Source organism: Oncorhynchus mykiss, chromosome 5 (genome assembly GCF_057628025.1).
Source record: "Oncorhynchus mykiss isolate SJ-2025 chromosome 5, ASM5762802v1, whole genome shotgun sequence".
Lineage (NCBI taxonomy): Eukaryota > Metazoa > Chordata > Actinopteri > Salmoniformes > Salmonidae > Oncorhynchus > Oncorhynchus mykiss.
The window spans coordinates 85,793,982-85,813,414 of record NC_143026.1 but is presented as its reverse complement, the minus strand read 5'-3'; the positions used below and the strand labels follow the sequence as shown (position 1 = coordinate 85,813,414).

Sequence of the window (19,433 nt, the reverse complement as noted above, 5' to 3'; positions counted from 1 at the left end):
GAGCTGTTTACCCACTCTCGACCTCTAATGGACCCTGTCCCTCTCCTTTCAGACTCCCCCAGGGAAGAGCAAGCCTAGGTGCCCCCATAACAACCTAGACCAAACTCACTCTATTCAACCCTTAACTCATCACTGTCAATCTCAAACCCAGCCTCTGCAGAGGGTAAACTCTGGTAGTTCAAAATATTTTAGAAAAAATTGTTATCTGGAATGTGCAATATTTGAAATTGAACTGTTGAGGTAAATTGTCCAAATAATTCAAGCTACTCTTGAAATAACCATGCCGTAGGGATCACAATTATAGCGGCTATATATCCTTTCATGGCGATGAGTTACAGTACAATGGACATGCTAATTATAATCTCTACTGTAGTGCTGAGAGTATCTGCTGAGTGCTGCAGTGTGGATCAATACTGTTTAATCAATATCAGGCGGACAAGGAGTAATCAATACTTCATATGAGAGCAGAACCATGAAACCAAAGACCTGTGAAATGATTTCCTGCCGAGTTCAAATCCTTGGGTACTCACAATGTATTTCATTATCAGGGGCTCTGGGGAACCAATGATGAACCAGGGAGGATGGCAGGCATTACACAGTAACCAGAGTTCACGCAGACAAATATGTATGTATGTGTATATATTTTTTATTTTATTTAACCTTTTTTATACAGGTTTTTCTCATTGAGATTACATTTATTTTTCACGAGAGACCTGGTCCAACAGCAGCAGGGAGAACAATGTTTCAGACAAAACAACTTACATACACTTAACACAACATTGAACAAAACTATAGATACACATACAGAACAACAACTACATATTACATTACGAAACACAAATATCATAACAAAAAAACAGCTGACTTGTGTGTGTGAAAAACTCACTCAACTCTGAGGAATCTCTCCATTCACTACATGTACCCACAAGCAAAACAAGAGGCATAGAGTTTTCTGAACAATTTACTAAAACCAAATGGAGCTTTTAATACTGTACATAGAAAATAAAAAGTGTAACAATTACATTTTCAATTGAATAGACACTTTGTAGTACTGTGTTAAATGAGTTGTGTGAAAGGCCTCTGGTTTCAGGGAGCATCAGACATCAGCCTGAACACTGGACACCAGGGTTGGGGTCAATTCCAACAAGTTAACTGAAATGAAATTGACCCCAACCCTGCTGGTCACACGAGGTGTGATATCAGGTGTCAGACTGAACAGTGGATTAGGGTTAGGATGTCAGATGTCAACCTTGTCTGTGTCTGGCAGCAGCCCCATTTCCTTCAGGATGACCGTCTCCAAGGACAAGTAGTCCTCATACTCCTTCATGGCCTCCTCCAAGATCTGCTCCACCTGCTTCTCTGGTATGATGGGTTCCTGGGGGGGGGACCAACATGCTTTTGGTTCATCTTGGAAAAGAGAAATTAATAACAACCACAGTCGTATGTTGTTCAATTTATTTCAACCCTTCAGACCAATTGTGAGACCTCTCACAACAAGCTCACAGAGACAGATTCCCAGCTGTAGATAGTTTTCCATCATTGAGAAAATGTAGAACTCTATCTCTGTGATCAGTAATTACTCTACCTCGTCAGAGAAATGCTAAGATCAGTTATATAAAGAAGGTCAACCAACCCATTGTACTGTCTTTCATAATATCCTTCTTTGGTTAAACCTAACCTCATTTAAAACATCCGAGTTTGTGGTCTCCCTAGCAACAGGCCAGGACTAGCAAGTACAAAAATTCAGCGTGTGGTGTGAGAAAGTGAGAGGATAACAAAGTGAATGTTTTTTTAATATATAATGGCCATTTTGAATTTCTGTCTTATCAGGACCAGACGGGAGAAAATCTAAACACACACACATTTCTGAAAACAGTAATCACTGTGTTTGGTTTTAAATTCTTGAGGTCTGCGTCTTTGTAGCCTACTCATAAAAGTATTTGGTCTGGATGGAATTTAATTTGTGTGTTTCTCTCCAAATGAGTGCAAAATAATAGGTTGGGAGACATGTCTGAATTGAATGTTGGTTGTTTACTTGAAAAGAAATGTATTCACTAGCCTTAAGATAGTCTTCGATCATCTTGACATAAGCCAGCGGGTTAGGGGATTTATTCTAAACTTTAATTTGTGCCATAACAGTAATTTTGTTCTGTCTGTTTGGGAAGAAAGACATAATAAATATACATGAGCTCTGGGACAAATGCGCTATCATTGTTGCACAAAGATATAAAACCATGTTTCAATCATAATCACTGTAATTTTCCCTTATATGTAGATGGTGTATAGTTTAGATTGGGAGTAGACATTCCATGGTGGGTGGCAAAGATCATTCTAAATCATCAGATTTAAATTATCTTAAATGGTTACAGACTAAATACTGTTTAATGAGACTGAGAGCATTTAAAGACTGAGTGAATTAAAGGTGAATTAAACAAACTCAAAGTTTGCTCAACAACAGCAACAACTAGAACCAAACTGGCAAGGTGTTCTTTCATGGGGACACAAGGGGAAGTATACCTATTTTTTCCAGTAACCTTGGTTGAAATCACAGCCATAAATTGCCCACTCAAGCATCAGATAGTGGGTCTAATGGTTATGTGAAACCAGTTAGCTAGTTTTGCAAGGAGTGCTTTCCTTAGCATGAAAGGTTTGATAAACCAGTTAACTAGTTTGGCAAGGAGTGCTTTCCTTAGCCTGAAAGGTTTGATAAACCAGTTAACTAGTTTGGCAAGGAATGCTTTCCTTAGCCTGAAAGGTTTGATAAACCAGTTAACTAGTTTGGCAAGGAATGCTTTCCTTAGCCTGAAAGGTTTGATAAACCAGTTAACTAGTTTGGCAAGGAGTGCTTTCCTTAGCCTGAAAGGTTTGATGAACGCTGTCCAGACATCTCCCTCTGATAGACCATTATGGATGTGACTATTACAGACTGTACACCTCTCCTGCTCTCTGCTGCTGAGAATCAAATACCAAGTAATGAGAGTGAACAGATTCCCGCTCCTCTCACACACTTGACTTTGCAGAATTGGACTGAGCACATCTACAGTTGAAGTCGGAAGTTTACATACACCTTAGCCAAATACATCTAAACTCAGTTTTTCACAATTCCTGACATTTAATCCTAGTAAAAATTCCCTGTCTTAGGTCAGTTAGGATCAATACTTTATATTAAGAATGTGAAATGTCAGAAGTAGAGAGAATTATTTATTTCAGATTTTATTTCATTCATCACATTCCCAGTGGGTCAGAAGTTTACATACACTTAGTATTTGGTAACTTTACTTTAAATTGTTTAACCTGTGTCAAACGTTTCGGGTAGCCTTCCACAAGCTTCCCACAATAAGTTGGGTGCATTTTGGCCCATTCCTCCGGACAGAGCTGGTGTAACTGAGTCAGATTTGTAGGCCTCCTTGCTCGCACACGCTTTTTCAATTCTGCTCACAAATTTTCTATAGGTTTGAGGTCAGGGCTTTGTGATGGCCAATAAGTTGACTTTGTTGTCCTTAAGCCATTTTGCTACAACTTTGGAAGTTGTGGCAAAATTGATCCATTTGGAAGACCCATTTGCGACCAAGCTTTAACTTCTTGACTGATGTCTTGAGATGTTGCTTGAATATATCCACATAATTTTCCAGCCTCATGATGCCATCTATTTTGTGAAGTGCACCATTCCCCCCTGCAGCAAAGCACCCCCACACCATGATGCTGCAACCCCTGTGCTTAACGGTTGGGATGGTGTTCTTCGGGCTTGCAAGCCTCCCCTTTTTTCCTCCAAACATAATGATGGTCATTATGGCCAAGCAGTTAAATTTTTGTTTCATCAGACCAGAGGACATTTCTACAAAAAGTACAATCTTTGTCCCCATGTGCAGTTGCAAACTGTAGTCTGGCTTTCTTATGGCGGTTTTGGAGCAGTGGCTTCTTCCTTGCTGAGCGGCCTTTCAGGTTATGTCGATATAGGACTCGTTTTACTGTGGATATAGATACTTTTGTATCTGTTTCCTCCAGCATCTTCACAAGATCCTTTACTGTTGTTCTGGGATTGATTTGCACTTTTCGCACGAAAGTACGTTCATCTCTAGGAGACAGAACGCGTCTCCTTCCTGAGAGGTATGACGGCTGCGTGGTCCCATGGTGTTTATACTTGCATACTATTGTTTGTACAGATGAACGTGGTACCTTCAGGCATTTGGAAATTGCTCCCAAGGATGAACTAGACTTGTGGAGGTCTACAAATTTTTTTCAGAGATCTTGGCTGATTTCTTTTGATTTTCCCATGATGTCAAGCAAAGAGGCACTGAGTTTGAAGTTAGGCCTTGAACTACATCCACAGATACACCTCCAATTGACTCAAAGGATATCAATTAGCCTATCAGAAGTTTCTAAAGCCATGACATCATGTTCCATAATTTTCCAAGCTGTTTAAAGGCACAGACAACTTAGTGTATGTAAACTTCTTAGTGTATGTAAACTTCACTAATACAGTGAATTATAAGTGAAATAATCTGTCTAAACAATTGTTGAAAAAATGACTTGTGTCATGCACAAAGTAGATGTCCTAACCGACTTGCCAAAACTATAGTTTGTTAACAAGAAATTTGTGGAGTGGTTGAAAAACAAGTTTTAATGATTCCAACCGACTTCAACTGTAACTTTGGGTCAATTAAATTTGTTTGCAAGACTTACCGTGTGTAACAGATTGTCACCTTCTGGCTCAAGACGTTGAGAATAACTTAGAAACAGGTACTCAGGAGTACACACACATTATACATCAAGCAATCTGTTATGTCATGGCTATCTTAAATGATTTTGGGAAAAAAATATATAGTGGGGCAAAAAAGTATTTAGTCAGCCACCAATTGTGCAAGTTCTCCCACTTAAAAAGATGAGAGAGGCCTGTAATTTTCATCATAGGTGCACTTCAACTATGACAGACAAAATGAGAAAAAAAATCCAGAAAATCACATTGTAGGATTTTTTATGAATTTATTTGCAAATTATGGTGGAAGTAAGTATTTGGTCACCTACAAACAAGCAAGATTTCTGGATCTCGCAGACCTGTAACTTCTTCTTTAAGAGGCTCCTCTGTCCTCCACTCGTTACCTGTATTAATGGCACCTGTTTGAAATTGTTATCCTTTTAAAAGACACCTGTCCACAACCTCAAACAGTCACACTCCAAACTCCACTATGGCCAAGACCAAAGAGCTGTCAAAGGACACCAGAAACAAACATGTAGACTTGCACCAGGCTGGGAAGACTGAATCTGCAATAGGTAAGCAGCTTGGTTTGAAGAAATCAACTGTGTGAGCAATTATTAGGAAATGGAAGACATACAAGACCACTGATAATCTCCCTCGATCTGGGGCTCCACGCAAGATCTCACCCCGTGGGGTCAAAATGATCACAAGAACTGTGAGCAAAAATCCCAGAACCACACGGGGGGACCTAGTGAATGACCTGCAGAGAGCTGGGACCAAAGTAACAAAGCCTACCATCAGTAACACACTACGCCGCCAGGGACTCAAATCCTGCAGTGCCAGACATGTCCCCCTGCTTAAGCCAGTACATGTCCAGGCTCGTCTGAAGTTTGCTAGAGAGCATTTGGATGATCCAGAAGAAGATTGAGAGAATGTCATATGGTCAGATGAAACCAAAATATAACTTTTTGGTAAAAACTCAACTCGTCGTGTTTGGAGGACAAAGAATGGTGTGTTGCATCCAAAGACCACCATACCTACTGTGAAGCATGGGGGTGGAAACATCATGCTTTGGGGCTGTTTTTCTGCAAAGGGAGCAGAACGACTGATCCGTGTAAAGGAAAGAATGAATGGGGCCATGTATCGTGAGATTTTGAGTGAAAACCTCCTTCCATCAGCAAGGGCATTGAAGATGAAACGTGGCTGGGTCTTTTCAGCATGACAATGATCCCAAACACACCGCCCGGGCAACGAAGGAGTGGCTTCGTAAGAATCATTTCAATGTCCTGGAGTGGCCTAGCCAGTCTCCAGATCTCAACCCCATAGAAAATCTTTGGAGGGAGTTGAACGTCCGTGTTGCCCAGCAACAGCCCCAAAACATCACTGCTCTAGAGGAGATCTGCATGGAGGAATGGGCCAAAATACCAGCAACAGTGTGTGAAAACCTTGTGAAGACTTACAGAAAACATTTGACCTCTGTCATTGCCAACAAAGGGTATATAACAAAGTATTGAGATAAACTTTTGTTATTGACCAAATACTTATTTTCCACCATAATTTGCAAATCAATTCATTAAAAATCCTACAATGTGATTTTCTGGAATTATTTTTCTAATTTTGTCTGTCACAGTTTAAGTGTACCTATGATGAAAATTACAGGCCTCTCTCATCTTTTTAAGTGGGAGAACTTGCACAACTGTTGGCTGATTAAATACTTTTTTGCCCCACTGTATATATAGTTTTAAATGCGCAGACAGCCCAACTTTAAGCAGGCAATATTCGATGCTCTGGCTTTAAACGTATGAGCTAAAAATGGCAAAACTTTAGAACCAGTTTGAATCGGTTCTGACCATGTGACATTATACACAGATAATGTTTTCCATCAGTTAATAATCATCTCTATATACTGTATCTCACCGTCTTCTTTCTCAGCTCCTCTGCCTCGTAGTCTTTCTTCTCCTTGGCTCTCATCTCCCTCCTCTTCTCAAAGTACACCAGCCTGTCCACCTCCTTCTCAAAGTACTTACTCATGCTCAGCTTCTATACACACACACACACACACGCACACAGACGGAGGATGGTAGAGCTATATCAAACGCATTGGAGAAAATAAAACACAGATGGTCAAATTGAATACATCCTGTTGTCCTAGAGGCCACCTCCAGTACAAACCTCATTGCTGGAGGGGCTGCGAAGTGTCCATGGGATCTCCAGAATATGCAGAGTGCCCAGGTGATCAGACACAGCCAGGAGATGCTGCTTTGCTGTTTGTACAACAAACAAAAAGTGAATCAGATTAATACAGAACTTTCTGAATCGAACAATAAATAAATACAGGGATCCAGCAGCAGCAGCATTAGCAACATAGCCTGGTTCCAGATCTGTTTGTGCTGTCTTGTCAATTCCTACTGCCACAATGACCATAAGAGTTGGCAAGAGAGCACAAACAGATCTGGGACCATGTTGGCAGCACCAAGATCAGCGGCAACTCACAGGAGACGATCCAGGGTTTGATGCATGTGATCTGGGTGGCAGTGATGTTCTGGGTCTGGGAGGGCTCATGGGTCTTCTCCAGAAGGTCCCACACATCGATATTCCCATCCTCCTTACCGATGAAGAGCACAGCTGGACGTGACTGGGACCAGTATCCCACAGTGCACTTCTTCTGAGAACACGATGACTGGATGATGGGGCCGTTCTGATAGGTCGTAGATCACAACAAGTTCAAATGTTTAAAAACATTTTTATAAGCCTTATCATAAAACCTTATAAAGGCTCATATATACTTACAACAAGTTAGAATGCATTATACCCGCAGGGTTTAAGTTAAGTGATACCAAATTATCTTAATGAGTCTGTGTTTGACCAAATGTTGTTATTGTTGTTACCGTGACGCCCTCCTTCCAGATGGCAAAGGTCCATCCTCCCACGGTCAGAATGATGTCTTTAAAGAAGGGAGACCGACGAACAGTGTTCACCTGCCCATCATGGATTATAAACCGATGAGAGGGCTTGGCACCTGAAAAACATAGAGAAGTAGACAGAAACAGAGAGAGAGACAGAGAGAGAGAGAGAGTGTGCGGTTAAAGTTGGCAAAAAACACACACATTTCTTTCAACGGGGCCGGGCGGTGACATGGAGGCGCAGCTTAAGTCCACCCTCTTCAACATATATATCAACGAATTGGCGAGGGCACTAGAACAATCTGCAGCACCCGGCTTCACCCTACTAGAATCTGAAGTCAAATGTCTACTGTTTGCTGATGATATGGTTCTTCTGTCCACAACCAATGAGGGCCTACAGCAGCACCTAGATCTTCTGCACAGATTCTGTGAGACCTAGGCCCTTACAGTATATCTCAGTTAGACAAAAATAATGGTGTTCCAAAAAAGGTCCAGTTGCCAGGACCACGAATACAACTTCCATCTAGACACCGTTGTCCTAGAGCTCACAAAAAACTATACATACCTCAGCCTAAAAATCGGCATCACAGGTAATGTCCACAAAGCTGTGAACGTTCTGAGAGACAAGGCAAGAAGGGCCGTCTATGCAATCAAAAGGAACATAAAATTCAACATACCAATTAGGATCTGTCTAAAAATACTTGAATCAGTCATAGAGCCCATTGCCCTTTATGGTTGTGATGTCTGGGGTCCGCTCACCAACCAAGAATTCACAAAATGGGACAAATACCAAATTGAGACTGCATGCAGAATTCTGCAAAAATATACTCCATGTATAATGTAAAACACCAAATAATGCATACAGAGCAGAATTAGGCCGATACCCTCTAATTATCAAAATCCAGAAAAGAGACAAATTCTACAACCAACTAAAAGGAAGCAATTCCCAAACCTTCCATAACAAAGCCATTAACAGCAGAGAAATTAACCTGGAGAAGAGTCCCCTAAGTATGCGGATACTGGGGCTCTGTACACAAACACAAACAGACTCCACAGAGCCCCAGGACAACAGCACAATTAGACCCAACCAAATCATGAGAAAACAAAAAGATAATTACTTTGAGAAATAATTTACAAAAAAACGGAGAAAACTAGAATGCCATTTGGCCCTAAACAGAGAGTACACAGTGGCAGAATACCTGACCACTGTGACTGACCCAAAATTAAGGAAATATTTGACTATGTACAGACTCAGTGAGCATAGCCTTGCCATTGAAAAAGGCCACTGAAAGCAGACCTGGCTCTCAAGAGAAGACCTGTTGGCACAAGAAAAGGGAAACCAGTGAAAAACAAACACCATTGTAAATACAACCTATATTTTTATTTATTTATTTTCCCTTTTGTACTTGAACTATTTGCACATCATTCCAACTCTGTATGTAGACATACTATGACATTTGTCTTTATTCTTTTGGAACTTTTGTGAGTGTAATGTTTACTGTTAATATTTTACTGTTTATTTCACTTTTGTTTATTATCTACTTCACTTGCTTTGGCAATGTAAACATCTGTTTCCCATGCTAATGAACCCCTTAAATTGAATTGAAATTGAATTGAGAGAGAGATTACCCCAGTTCAACCACATAGGAGATGAGCCATATTGTCAGGCGGTGGGTGTAGCTGGTGCATGAAGTCAGGCGCAGGGGAGCAGAGATGAGTGAACAACGGACTTTACTCAAGAAAATAGCACAAGTAACAGTACCAATGTGCGAACGGTTGCTACAAAACACGGGTGAAAACAGCACCCGGACAAAACCAGCCGGAAATGTACAGGCATGAACAATAAACAATGACACACAAAGATATGGGGGAAAAAGAGAGTTAAATACATGACCAGTAATTGGGAGATGAAAACCCGGTGTGTGGGAAAACGAGACAAAACAAATGGAAAATGGATCGGCGATGGCTAGAAGACCAGTGACATCGACCGCCGAACACCGCCCAAACAAGGAGAAGCATCGACTCCGGCAGATGAGTCTGAGGTAGGTATGTGTGTCTGTGTCTGAATGTTTCATCAAGATTTGAATCAACAGTGGTGCCATTTCCAAGGACCAGTATCTTCCTATTGGGATACAGTAATAACGTTAAAGATAAATAAACAGTCTACTGACCACTGGGAGCACATATTATATATAGTATAATAATGTCATTTCCCTTGGGAACCTTTTCCCCCTTTACCATTAACTAACATGAGGAACGTGCTTTATAGGGAGCAATTTACCATTAATGTACAAGCAAATAACCTTTGTCTACCCTGACGCTGTTGTGACACCAGACACAGTTTATTATTAAGTAATCACATTCCTGTGCCCTGCCAAAACACGATGAGGGAACCAAGTTTAATCTCCTGTAATTGGTCATAAATTGCTGAATGGCTCAATACTTTAGTAGTGATACTATTGTAGTCTAGCAGCCATGATATTAAATCTATTTCCCAGACAGTAAATGCCTTGTTTTGTTTCTTGACTGCCTCAAATCTCTTGTGCTTAAACAAACTATGATTAGGAGGAGAATAGGAGATCCTGAAGGCATTGTTTGAGTCTCCATGGAATCTGTAGAGCAGTTACATTCATGATACTTAAGATATATGAAACAAGCAACCAATCTCCCTGATTACTCAGAGCTCTAGAGGTTTAGGAGATTATGTATTTTCCTTGGCTGTGAACCAACGAACGTGTTAACTGTAAGAGTATAGTTTAAATGATATTATAGATAGTCTCATTTATGATGATCTTACTGAACAGTCGTCCAGAGTCGTTGTCCTTCTCCAACTTCCAGTCTGTGTACACAAGCTCTCCATCCTGAGGGCAAAATGTGGTAGAAAGAACAAGTTGTAGCCGAGTTTTACCTTAGTGTAACTAAGCCCCAGGATGGATAGTTTACAGTTGGCATACAGTATGAAGTGACCTGTGACTTGAATTGAGTTCTTCATGAAAAGTATTAACTCCATAACTCATCAATGAAACACATTCCACCTCTAGTAGTACGTACTTTTCAGTTACTTGATAATAGTTCCCCCTTGGAACTTCCTTCCATCCATCCATATAATAGTTATGGAGAAGAAAGGCTACGTTACCTCGGTCCCTGCGTATAACCTGGTGCAGATGTCCTCCAGCGGTTTGAGTTGTTTGGCTGAAGGCACTCTGAGCAGGGCGTACTCTGGAGCAACCTCTGACCTCTCTGCATTCAGGTGGGCCCGGTCTGTCAGGGGTTAATAGGGGGAAGCACAGAGTGAGCAGTGTTGTTATGCAGTTAAACATCATAGTTAGGGCATTTATTCCAGATAGCCTTTTGTAGCTCTTTAATGACTGTTACTCTGTGAGTGAAACAGCCAGGGCAGTTGACCGGAGAGAACGTGGGGCTGTGGCTCTGTAAGGCTTGGTACCAGCTCAGTCATCTGACCACCACCAGCAGGAGAGGGAGAAGGAGAGGAGCGGTCTTTTCAGTGACAAAAGCCCCACTGTCTGCAGTGATAGTGCAGGACTCGACAGCATGTTCACAGCCCTTTATCGCCATATTATATTAGCTATCTCTAGGGTATGATCACTATTAGTTATAGGAGATGTAGGCTACTCATTAGAACTGTGGTTAAGATCAAATTGGGTTACACTAACAAACGTTCCAGTGATGACTGATGACATTGATCATCATAGCGTCATTGATGACACGAAGATCACCACCTTCTACAATCTAAACCTAGTGTTCCTATTGGGTTGGAGGATCGTAGGGAGGAGTCTTTAAGACAGGACAGGTAACACCTTCCAATCAAGACTCTCTACCTGACCTTCCATTCTCTAACAGACAAAGCCGCTACCCACCATAACTCAAGACAGCTGACCCTATTCATTACATAGATCATATCGAAACAGCCCACGACATGCCCAAAAAATGCCCCAAAAATTCAGCACCTTTTAGGTTCAGTAACTGAAAATGAATTAATTCCATAACCATTAAGAAAGCTGTGTGTATAAATGCAGATCTTAAAGCAGCAAGACAAAGGCAGGTTTTCTTCTTGATGTACCACCCGAGACACAGGAACATCTTTTGGCCCCAAGGGCTCAGCAGCATATTGCAAACAGCTGACAGTCAACAAGGTTAATGCCCCCTGACTATGAGAGCCTTGTCTAGGTCTGGGACCGATCGTTTAATAAAACAGTATTAAACCAGAGGCGAGAAGGGTGAGATGGGTGAGGGGGGGTGGTGAAGGGAGAGACGGCCATGCCCCACTGATCATAGTGCTCACTGATCCAAAGTAGAATCTGAAACAGTGGCACACTCAAACACATACACAAGCATGTAGAACGCAATGTACAGACACACTGACAAACACATCACACACTCCACAGACAGTGTGTGCCCTGCGGGTCCATTACAAAGAGTAACTAGTCTCTTATATCTTTATCTCCTAAGATTCTTGATTTGGTAGACAGATGTTGTTTTGGCTTGCTGTTTAGTGTCCCGCTCATCTGTGTTGCTTCAAGGGGTTAGAAAAAAGGGAGAATGAAAATAGGAAAAGAAAGAGTGACAGCAAGAGACATAAACAGAGGGAAGGGAGATGCTCACCTGCATCACTGCCTGAAGGAGAAGGAGAGAGTAAAACGGTAGAGGAAGAGGGAAGGTAAATACTCACCTGCGTTGCTACCTGTATGGTTGTCACAGGTGTTGTCTCGCAGGCTGATTTTCAAAGGGCTGTATTCCCCGCTGGTATCAATCTTAGGCAGGGAAACCTGACACATGACAAGACGATAGCTTTGACATCTATCTAATGCCTTTAGAGAACTGTCAAACACACAGTACATTCCAAAAATAGGCAACACTAGGAACACCACTCTCCCTTCATATTTTCTATGTGAATTTCCGACAGATCAGAAGTGTAGGGGAAAATTAAAGTGGAGATAAATGGGTTGAAGTGGAGACTGAACCTTGGTCTCTGGGGTCATACCAGGAGTGTTACCAATTAACCAAGGGGTCTGTTATAAATCAGTAATGGTACAGTATGATATATGCTGTACCCTGATGAGTGGTTTCCATGTGAGGTCGAGGTGTTTGAAGGTGTTGGGAACACCGTGAGGATTCTCCAGGGGTTTCTCCTCCACCTTCTGTTTCCGCTGGTCGGCCATGGTCTGGAGTACCCTCGGAGCACGAATATCCCAGAACATCACACAGCTGGTAGGGAGAGAGACAGACACAGAGAGAACAAAAGAAACAAACAAAAACACCAACAAAGAGACAGGACCTAACATTTGATACATCTAAATTGTATTGTTTTTCATTCAATATTCTATTTTTCATTTTTTATAAAACGATTGCATTTAGTCAGTAATTTAATATTAATGTCACTTTGTACCAATCAGGGGCGCAGGTGACGATCTGAACACATATTCCATTCTTGTTCTCCATCGGTACCCCCATTCTAGAGACCTTATCAGAATGAAAGAGAGAAAATGAATGAATATCTACTACACCACAGGTAGGCTTTTCAGTCCTTGTCACGGTGAGTAATGATATCCCATTTAGGGTCGGAACCTTGTCCTAATAAAAGGGAGCACTTGGGAGCATAGACCATTGTGCAGCTGTATTTTAGTCCTAGAATAATGCTATCCCTCCCTCTATGGTTTTACAGGTTTGGCTCCCTGGGGACACTTTGATAATTGCCTGGTTTCACTTAAACCAACGACTGTCTGTGGATTGCAACGAAGCGTTGCACCACCCACACGCTTCTTTAGACATAAGACACACTTTATTAGATGGTATAACCAATGAATGTTCACTCACTTTAAACACAGGGCATACAAGGAGATTGAGGAAGTGATAACTTCATTACTATCCACCTCTTTAATAAAACCATGCGAATGTAGCCAGGGTGTCAAGTCTGTTTCTGCTCTCTTGCCAACTCCTTCTGGAAATGTCATGCTCAATATTACACTGGTACCCAGGCTAGTGTGAAAGGCTTGTAGTGATATTACTACTAAGACAGCACTATATAGGCATCACGACAAGTCACTTGAAGATACGAGTCACCATTACCTGCTCTGACCTGTTAGGGAGGTTTGTGTTGACAGGATCCCTGACATAGAGATGATCTCTATGGTGCTTCCTGACGTAGATGGACCACAGCAATTATGTCTAAAAGCCTGTTGTGACATTCACCCTTGACCACTCCTATAAAGCTATTCCTATAGACCTTCTCTACTGTGACTACTTTCACTGATCATCTATCTCAGATCCTGCTAAAAATGTATTGTGTAACGGTCAAAGTGCTTTTAAGTCAGATTGGATCGTAAATTAAACAGGGTCATCATACCAAAATTAGACTCAGAAATCATTAGTGTGATAAGAGGACCTAGCTAACCCTTTTAACGTAAGTGTTTGAATATCAGTGTGTAAATTAGGTGTGAAGGCTTAAAAATGTCAGTTGAGAAGTTCTCACTGGACCCTGGTAGGTTGGTACTTTGTTAAGTGTATTTACTTTAGATCTCATAAGGTGGGGCCTCCCGAGTGCTGCAGTGATCTAAGGCAATGCATCGCAGTGCTAGCTGTGCCACTAGAGATTCTAGGTTAGAGTCCAGGCTCTGTCGCAGCCGGCCGCGACCGGGAGACCCATGGGGCGGCTCACAATTGGACCAGAGTCATCCGGGTTAGGGGAGGGTTTGGCCGGCAGGGATGTCCTTGTCCCATTGCGCACTAGCGACTCCTGTGGTGGGCCAGGCACAGTGCACGCTGACACTACAGTGTTTCCGCCGACACATTGGTGTGGCTGGCTTCCGGGTTTAGTGGACATTGTGTCAAGAAGCAGTGTGGCCTGGTTGAGTTGTGTTTTGGAGGACACACGGCTCTCGACCTTCGCCTCTCCCGAGTCCGTACGGAAGTTGCAGTGATGAGACAAGACTGTAACTACCAATTGGATACCACGAAATTGGGGTGAAAAAAGGGGTAAAACATTTGTGGTGAGAGCCGAGTGTGTTGAGACCAAAACTTTCAAGAATTTTTCATTTGGACAAAAACAGAAAAGTCAAATCACATTAGTATTTTCTCATGGTAAGAAATCACAATCAAATAATTAACTAATAAAGCATCTTAAAGGGATAGTTCAGGATTTTTGCAACCACTAACTTCCTTCATACTGGATGGAGAGAAATATTCACAAGTTCATCTAACTCATCTAATAAAGGATATCATTGCCAAAATCCCGAACTATCCCTTTAAGTCAGTGGTATTCAAAGTCGGGTTGAGACAATTGCAGTGATGTCGCCGAAATGAAACAATTTTGAACAAAAAATGAAGGGTACAGAATATTGTATGGGCCAATATACAAACGTTTTTGGGAAAGGTCATTTGAGAAGAGCGATGAAAATGTAATTAACTGATTTTTTTTGTTGATTGAAAAATATAAATGTATCGATTTTAAAGGTCCAATGCAGCCATTTTATCTTAATATCGAATCATTTCTGGGTAACTAACAATAAAGTACCTCACTGTAAATGTTTTCAATTAAAATGGTAAAAAATTAAAAATAAAATACTGTACCTTCTTTCCAGAGAGCAATTTCTCAAGCAAGAATTTTGCTAGGACTTTCAGGCGGTCTTTTCAGACAGCTCTTACACTTAAATTTTTTAAATTTTTTTTAAAGTCAGTTAAGAACAAATTCTTATTTTCAATGACAGCCAAGGAACACTGCCTTGTTCAGGGGCAGAACGACACATTTTTACCTTGTTGGCTCGGGGATTTGATCTAGCAACCTTTCGGTTACTAGTCCAACGCTCTAAACACTAGGCTACCTGCCACCCCACTACAGTTCCTCCCCTCATCCCCCTACAGTTCCTCCCCTCATCCCCCTACAGTTCCTCCCCTCATCCCCCTACAGTTCCTCCCCTCATCCCCCTACAGTAACTCTCCTCATCCCCCTACAGTTCCTCCCCTCATCCTCCCACAGTTCCTCCCCTCATCCCCCTAAAGTTCCTCCCCTCATTCCCCTAAAGTAACTCCCCTCATCCTCCCACAGTTCCTCCCCTCATCCCCCTACAGTAACTCCCCTCATCCTCCTCCCCTTCCTCCCCTCATCCTCCTACAGTTCCTCCCCTCATCCCCCTACAGTTCCTCCCCTCATCCCCCTACAGTTCCTCCCCTCATCCCCCTACAGTTCCTCCCCTCGTCCCCATACAGTTCCTCCCCTCGTCCCCCTAAAGTAACTTCCCTCTTCCTCCTACAGTTCCTCCCCTCATCCCCTTACAGTTCCTCCCCTCATCCCCCTACAGTTCCTCCCCTCATCCCCCTACAGTTCCTCCCCTCATCCCCCTACAGTTCCTCCCCTCATCCCCCTACAGTAACTCTCCTCATACCCCTACAGTTCCTCCCCTCATCCCCCTACAGTTCCTCCCCTCATTCCCCTACAGTAACTACGTACCTCAAAGGTTCCCGGCAGCCACTGGATGTCTGTAATGGGTGCTTTGTGGCCATTCTCTATGCCTGAGACAGCACAGTAACGCACCACAGGGGTCTCATTCTCCCGCTTGTCTTCAAAGCCCTGCTGGGGTGACAAACACACAGGGATTACAGCAAACAGCAGGGTGTTAGTCACACAATACAGCAAACAGCAAACAGCAGGGTGGCATAAGCACTGTCAGGTCAATCAACAGGTTCCATACCATAATAGCACTATGGAGGATACAGAGTGAAATACTTTAATGTCCCAGAATTGTCCTTTCTATTCTACTAAAGACATAATTCAAATAATATACAGTTAGTTGCTTTGCTAACAGTGGAAATTAAGAATGTGGTTTATATTATATACAGAAGGATTTTTGTTTTTTGCTCTAAATGGTTTAGGACCTAGAGCAGTGCATGTGATTTCACTTTGCACTTTGGCCACCGCTGTCGTTGGCTCTGTTTCTCATTAAGACTGAGATCACTGGCTGATATGAGATGTAGACTTAGCAGTACAGCTGCATGCTTGGAGAGTGCTGTATATGTTACTGTTTGTGCATGTCTACTGGGTTATGGCACCCTTTTCCCTATATACTGTAGTGCACTACTTTTGACCGGGGACAATAGGGCTCTGGTCAAAAGTAGGGCACTATGTAGGGGATAGTGTGCCATTTGGGACATAGCCTGTCTCTACAAAAGGTGTGAATATGGCAGGTTAGGACATACACACGTTCCCTTAAAACCATACGGGGGGTTTACAAGGCAGTAACAGGTGCTAGTAAAGGACATCTTTAGCTGATAGAACTGCCATTGTTTGTTCTGAAAACACATAGCTGTAATCAGGTGTGTGTGTGTGTGTGTGTGTGTGTGTGTGTGTGTGTGTGTGTTTTAGGCCATGGAAGACCAATCAGGGGCATAGAGGGGTTAGGCAACAACTGGAGTGTGTTGGTGTTGTTGACTCTGGATACTGGATGTTGGCTCTGGAGTGAACAGGGACACAGTGTATGGAGGGAAGGAAGACGGGTGCAGCTGCTATCATATTCTACTAGGTAATAAAGAAAGAATAAACTGACATAGAGACTAATGAAGGTTGGATATTAGGGCTGTGACGATAACAGTATCGCAATATTTTCCCACTGCAAACATGAAAACATGAAGTTGGCCAAACTCTTTAGTTCTTTAAAAACCTGCTGTAAAATATTGTGTGCTATAGGTTGGAAAATAAATACATGTGAGTCTGGATGACAACATAATGATATTTGTTTCCATGTTTGTTTCTTAAAGAAGTGAAATCCGCTTCATGTTTTGTTTCCTTGCCACGATACTAATGAATATCGCAATACTGGAATCGTCCCACCCCATTGGAAATGGGATGGATGTGGCAGGCAACAGCTTTGGGGTTCCAGGTTTTCTGCTTACTAGTTAAGGCTGGTTTTGCCACGGTATATGGTTAGGTTAGGTCAGAGATGGTCTATAATGTTGTAGTAATGTTGCCCTTGTAACAGGCTTTGGTTAGGTCTGACCTGGACAGAGTTGAGGTTTGTGGGGCTAAGCTGCCTAAGTATATGGGTTAGGTCTGGCTTGCTGTGATCGCCAGGGTTGGCTTGAAAAGGACCATCAGGACCGCTGCATTCCCCTTTAATTAAAGGCTGAGGATGAAGAGAAACCCGGCAAGCCAATGTGTCATCATTTCACTGCGTCACAGGGCTTTAACTCTAAAACTTAGCCTAGAACTGGGCATCTAGATTGAAGATAATATTATGAACCAGAATTGGGACCCCTCATAGACTTGCAATGACCTCATCTGCAGAAGCATGCCATTGGGATTGAGTCAGTGTGATCAGGACAGAACGTTGATTAGTACTTACTAAAGCGTTGGTGTTTGCTGCTATGTTCTTTCCACCACTGGTGCGTGTGCCCTGTAATTGTTCTACATGGGTGGATATATCCCATAACACAACCTGAGATGACAACAACACAAATAAGTGTATTACTCGGGGTGGATCAACAACTACACCTTCACCTCTCATAAAACCCTCTCCTTTTAACGTATTATTAATGCTTCAGTTTAATATGAACATTTCATGAAAGAAAACCATGGAGAAAACAATGGAGGATAATGGCCAAAGAGGATAAAGATAACAAGGAGAGAACGAAAAGAAAGCTGCACCTTCTATAAACAGCTATTTATCTGTTTTATCAGATTCCCTTGAAATGAAGCCAGTGAGGCCAGTGAGGCCTGGGACGGAGGAGGACTTGGGAAATGAAATCTACTCCTGAGATGGTTATATAATACGGCCTCATAAGAAAAACTCCACAGTGCTGACAGTTAGTGGGCACTGAAACAGAGACAGGGAGGTAGGTAGATAGGGAGCGAGGAAGGGAGGGATAGAAGGAGGGAGTGAGGGAAAGGGAGAGAGGATGAGGGAGAGGGAGCAGGAGGGGGGAGAGGGAAAGGGAAGGGAGAGAGAGGGAAATACGTGGGTGGATATATCCCATATTCCATAACACAACCTGAGATGACAACAGCACAAAGAACCTGAGTGAGAGAGAACGTAGTTGAGAGGAGTATTAACATCAAGAGAGAAACATTTGGTCAGCAGCACCAAAGAGGGCAATAGAAATATGTTAACTTGGCAGTAAAGAGATGGAGAGAGCGAGAGAGAGAGAGAGAGAGAGAGAGAGACGGAGTCAGAACCTGGCCGTTCATGCAGCCACCAACAATAATATTTGGGTCGGAAGGGCAGAACTCAAAGGAGAAGACGTCGTCTGGGCACTCCAACAGCAACTGCAAACAGCAGAAAAAGAGAAACCCACAGCGTTACAGTGGGCTGAGGCATTACATTTCAAAGCAGAGAGAGACTTTCAAGTACTATGGTCCCTTGCCATCGAATGTATTTATTTATTCTAGTCATTCAATACACTCAGCATTTTAAATCTATGGCCTTGGCTAATCCCATGTGCAAATGATTCCACTTCACTGAACATAAAACGAACAAAAAAATAACAGAGAAACAGCTTTGTAATGCAAAACAATGAGTTAGGCTACATTATGTTCAAGTGCAGCACTAAATGTGGTCTATTCCTAACAAGTGCAAAGCTGAATTTGGTATATTACTAACAAGTGCAGAGCTGAATCTGGTCTATTCCTATCAAATGTGTTTATTTTATCTGCTGAAAATGTATTGCAGTATTTTTTTAAAATCCCTAAACCACCTCATATACAGTACTTTATAATGGCTCTATTATCCTTGGGTAAGTTCGACCGCTCAACTAAATTGTAATTAATTAAGAGGCTCTTACTTCAACTTAACCAAACAAAGGCGTTGAATGACAGTTCAAAGCAACTT

At 42.2% G+C, this 19,433-nt stretch overlaps 1 protein-coding gene across 3 annotated transcripts in view; it reads right to left on the bottom strand.

The window, feature by feature from the left end:
- Positions 1 to 628: 628 nt before the first annotated feature.
- dnai3 (dynein axonemal intermediate chain 3) overlaps positions 629 to 19,433 on the bottom strand; it is a 28,833-nt gene continuing 10,028 nt past the window's right edge. For 2 of the 3 annotated variants that reach the window (XM_021604574.3, XM_021604576.3), the window contains 13 exons: positions 18,782 to 18,871; positions 17,952 to 18,044; positions 16,064 to 16,186; positions 13,007 to 13,080; positions 12,672 to 12,825; positions 12,290 to 12,386; positions 10,736 to 10,860; positions 10,397 to 10,460; positions 7,585 to 7,715; positions 7,190 to 7,394; positions 6,869 to 6,960; positions 6,614 to 6,736; positions 629 to 1,375 (listed from right to left, as the gene is read on the bottom strand). In XM_021604574.3, coding sequence (XP_021460249.1) covers positions 1,238 to 1,375; positions 6,614 to 6,736; positions 6,869 to 6,960; positions 7,190 to 7,394; positions 7,585 to 7,715; positions 10,397 to 10,460; positions 10,736 to 10,860; positions 12,290 to 12,386; positions 12,672 to 12,825; positions 13,007 to 13,080; positions 16,064 to 16,186; positions 17,952 to 18,044; positions 18,782 to 18,871 — 1,509 coding nt within the window. In that variant the 3' untranslated portion in view covers positions 629 to 1,237. The remainder of the gene's footprint in view (positions 1,376 to 6,613; positions 6,737 to 6,868; positions 6,961 to 7,189; positions 7,395 to 7,584; positions 7,716 to 10,396; positions 10,461 to 10,735; positions 10,861 to 12,289; positions 12,387 to 12,671; positions 12,826 to 13,006; positions 13,081 to 16,063; positions 16,187 to 17,951; positions 18,045 to 18,781; positions 18,872 to 19,433) is intronic. The other variant, XM_021604575.3, reaches the window with a different exon arrangement.